The sequence below is a fragment of the Camelina sativa genome, chromosome 16 (assembly GCF_000633955.1).
Source record: "Camelina sativa cultivar DH55 chromosome 16, Cs, whole genome shotgun sequence".
NCBI lineage: Eukaryota > Viridiplantae > Streptophyta > Magnoliopsida > Brassicales > Brassicaceae > Camelina > Camelina sativa.
The window spans coordinates 6095837-6100599 of NC_025700.1; the positions used below are offsets into that span (position 1 = coordinate 6095837).

Consider the following 4763-nt stretch of genomic DNA (forward strand, 5'->3'; position numbering starts at 1 on the left):
AAAAAAAAAAAAAAAAAAAAAACATTGATTAAAAAACAGACAAAACTTAATGTGTTCCAGAGAAGAGCTGAGGAATCTCAAACTCACACGTTTGGAGCTGTTTCGAGATCTTTTTGTGTGTTCAGTTTTGGGTTTAAGGACACAGCTTTAAGAGAAAGTACATACCAACACTTCAAGATGATATGAATTTTTTATATATATTTATACAGATCTTTTACTCAGTTTCTTCACAAATTTAGGATTAGGAAAATTTACATATTTAGCATGACAAGATATATACATAAATGTTAAAATTCTTTATAAAAAAAAGTATACTCAACTATGTAATCTCAACGATCTCCATTTTTAGTTTAAAAATTCGATTAAAAAAATATGACCAAAAGTCTTATTTTGCCATTAATTTCGGAATGTATAAGAATTATATATTAAAAGAAAAATAACAGGTCTACAGCTGTTATATATTTTCTTGACTAATTAATAGAATCATACTATTTTTTTTTTTTTCCTGTTTTTGATATGATTCATATTGATTTACCAAAAACAGAAATATATAAAAAGTTGTGTATTGTATTCTCTGAAAACAAAAAAATCCACTGGATTTGCATGTTCTCTCTGTAAATAATAATAGTTCGTTATAAATGCTGTATTAGAAATAAAAACGAAATCTCAAAAGGTAAAACATTGTGAGTTTTCAGAAAATGGAAATAATAATATATTCTTTGTTACCAACTACACTACCTTTCAAACTTTTATGTATTTATTTCCTAAAATGGAGATTAAATTTTTGGTCCCCTTTTAGTCAAAATTAACCTCTCCCTTTAAATGTATCATTTAATGGCATAATTTATAACTAAGCGTAAGATGATGAGTAAAGTAGTCTACAACGGTTAAGAATGAGATTAATGCGATTAAATTAAGAAAGGTATCTTTGGTCTTCGATCGTGCTCGGTCATGATTGTTCTCCGAAGTCCACGAGTCGGCGTGCGAATCGGTGTTTTGGTCTAAGACGGCCGTATTATGAAAGAATTGTAGGAACAGTTTAACTTGATTTTATAAATGGGCTTTTTATTTAAAAAGTTTTTATGCTTTGATTGTGATTTTGGCTACATATAAAGCCCAATGAAGTAAGCCTTTATAACTCCAACACATCCGTTTGCTTCCATATGGCAATTCATTGTTTTTGGAAGACACCAATATTTAGGTTTATATGATATATGATATGATATCTATCATATAATGTTAACCTCAAACAATCTGAACACTTGAAGATAAAATTTGTTTTTCGTGATAGTATATACCTATTACTATATTGTAGATGGGTTTTCATTAACTCTTTCCTTGATAACTATGTGTTGATCAATGTTGAATTACTAAAGATGTTAAAAGAACATTTAAAACACGCAAAAAGCCAATAATATGAAAGATTACAAGAAAATATATTTTTTAAATATAACCGGGAAATATTGAAATTCAAACAAATCTCTAGAACATGTGGATAGCATAGTTAAGTAGTTCATTCATTCAAAAACAAAGTTGTGATCATCTTCCTCGTAAAATAAATAATTTCCAAAGAAAGTACTGAGAATATTTCACTTAAAAACTCAAATAAGGATTTACATAAGCAAAGTAAAGTAATTCATGCATTCAAAAGCAAAAAGGTATGTACATTAGTTATAACTAGAAAATGTTATTGGATACAAATAGAAATTCTGAAGAATGTAACAGTAAAGAAGAAGGGTTGAAGTTGGTAAACCTACAAGACTACAACTAACGACCAACATTATTATGTTCTTTCTTACTTTCTTTACTTTTGTTAAAACCATGATTTCGATTCCTCATCATTTACCAATAGCACTTTAGCCTCCCTCACATAATATTATCTCTAGTTTAATTTATTAGATACTTTGTGCTGAACTTGTATTTTAAATTTCGAATAGGTAAGTAAATTAGCACACACAGTCATGAGACATGACAAAAAGCCAGAAATGATTTTATAGGCTTTATCACNAAAAAAAAAAAAAAAAAAAAAAAAAAAAAAATCAAAACTTGCACATTCAGTGTCTTGTTTATTTTTTTTTTTGCTTATCGATAATTTTTTTCATCACTAAAATGACAACAATCTATTTCACATCATCTTGTCACAAACTATGTACAAGTAATTCATTTGAGGTAATCAATTTTGAGCATCGTGTCCGAAATTGAGTTCAAAAACTCTTGCCATCTATTAATGAATCATTTTAGCGAATTTTATTTATTGTTTTAATCAACGAGATATTCTAGTTAATCATATACGGCATAGGTTTTTTTTACTCTTTGCTTTTTGCTTTTTTTGCCTGCTATGTGCAAGACACGAATCCTAACTTACATGGCAAACATTCCTGATTAAGTTCGATGATTTTCATATAGTCAAATGATAAAAGGGAATGAAGTGAGTTATCTCACCAAATGAGATGCACCATCTTAATTCTAAAGTTACCAAATATCTAGACAAAAAAGGAGATAAGACAGATAAACAGTAAATTTGCCAAGTGAAGCTGGATCCAACGATCGCTGTCTTATGTTGCTTGAAAGGAATGGATTAATCGGGTGAAGTGTCAAAAAGAGAGAGAGTCTTCCAAGTGACTGTGAAGATCCTTAAGCTTAGATTCACTCAATAGTCTCTTTTTGTTGGAACATATGTTTTCAAACAACCAACGTACACGTCGCAGTCTATATATATCATCCTTGGTTTACTATAATAAATTACTTACTTGCTAATTACTTTTTAAAATATGGTATCACCGCACATAAGAAAAAGAAAATCTCTTTTCAAAATCTAATATCCGAAAAACAAAAAGTAAAATTGTGAATTTGGAAATTTTGTCTAAATATTTTTAATATTTTTATTTTAAACCTTTTTAAAAAGAAGTTAAGGAGTGGTTTTTACATTAATCTCCGTATATAGCAATATTAGAGTAGAGTAGTTCACTCACTGGTTTTTCTAGTCGGTTTACAACATAATAAAGTGATTTTGTAAATTTTGTAAGAGAATCGATCACTAACTAAAACCTACATGAGAACTCTTCCTCGAGTGGAAATCACTAGATCAAATAATATTTGTTTTGTTTTTATTTTTGTTGATAACAGATATGTAAAATTCAATTTTTTCCAACAATATGAACATCGGGTAATGAAATAGAGTGACAACATTACTGTTATATCGATCTTTAATCATAAAATATGAATATTTTAGTCAACTTATTAATTTTCTTAATAAATATGCATTCTTGATGTCTTTTAATCAAACATCACTTGTTCAGAAACATGAGTAAGTTTTTTAGTTTGTTGTCTCGATTATGTGTTCGTAACTAATATTTTAAGTAATTTAATCATTTTTATTGGTACAAAAGATTATATGTAGAGCTATAATCATCATAGTTAAAGCACACAATTAGTTAACTTCGAATTCACTCGGATTGTCCAACAATTGGACCAACTATAACATCAACACTCTATTTTTCTTCTTTAAATTTTGTTACCAACCATTAAGCCTACCATTTGCCTCTCTACCTTATATATGCTCAACAATGTCCCTCTATTCACATACACCAACTTGAGAGCTTGACCAGAAAAAAAAATATATCAAACAGAAAACTATTGATTATATATATATGAAAAAACTTTTCGTTCAATATTCAAACAAATACATGGCTACGTGTGTTTTGCATTATCTTCTTGTGGCATTTCTGATTGCCATTAGTTACAACATCGATGCAGCATCGGCAGGAATTACGCGGCACTACCAGTTCGATGTAATTATAAATTAGTCTCAATATATATGAGACTAAATATGTACTTAATTACTAAATATTCTCTATTTTCTGTTTGATACAAATTATAATTTTGTTCTCCGACAGATTCAACTGAAAAACATCACAAGATTGTGCAAGACAAAAACAATCGTGACGGTCAATGGAAAATTTCCAGGGCCTAAGGTTACTGCAAGAGAAGGAGATAATCTACAGATCAAAGTTGTTAATCATGTATCCAATAACATCTCTATCCACTGGTAAACTACGTACTATTTACTTTGTAGTGATATTACAATTTCAACTCTAATTTAATTTCATTGATTTAACAGTTTTAATGTATATATATGTAGGCATGGGATCCGGCAGCTAAGGAGCGGATGGGCTGATGGACCATCATATGTAACACAATGTCCAATTCGGACCGGACAAAGTTATGTTTACAACTTCACGGTGACCGGACAAAGAGGAACCTTGTGGTGGCATGCACATATTCAATGGATGAGAGCCACCGTGTATGGACCCTTGATCATTCTCCCTAAACTCCATCAGTCTTACCCGTTTCCCAAACCCTACAAACAAGTCCCTATAATCTTTGGTAATATATTTTTGGACCATCAATGTTTAGTGGTTTTTAGATTTTGGTTTTTAGTTTTTAGTTTTTACAAAAAGAAAAAAAGAGAAAATATCTAAATGGATCATTGAAAAAAGAGTGAGAAACACACATATTTGGTTTTTTAGATTCTGACTGAAGGTTGGTGAAAAACTCCAAAAATCAGATTCCCTACTTTTTTTTAAGACTACTTTCACAAAAAAACTTGATTAGGTAAAATATGAGCTTTTGAAAAACTAAATCCAAAATCTTGTTCTAAAAACCGAAAACAATCAAAGCCTTAATCTTTTTAAGAAATAGATGACAGATTAAAAATAGGGAGAATTACTAGTTTAACCCAAATTGAGCAGTTAATTGCTAGA

At 29.5% G+C, this 4763-nt stretch overlaps 1 protein-coding gene across 1 annotated transcript in view; it reads left to right on the forward strand.

Annotated features, from left to right (window-relative positions):
* LOC104753429 (laccase-2-like) overlaps window positions 3547-4763 on the forward strand; it is a 4391-nt gene continuing 3174 nt past the window's right edge. Inside the window, exons 1-3 of the mRNA XM_010475683.2 lie at window positions 3547-3791; window positions 3897-4048; window positions 4142-4463. Coding sequence (XP_010473985.1) covers window positions 3651-3791; window positions 3897-4048; window positions 4142-4463 — 615 coding nt within the window. The 5' untranslated portion in view covers window positions 3547-3650. The remainder of the gene's footprint in view (window positions 3792-3896; window positions 4049-4141; window positions 4464-4763) is intronic.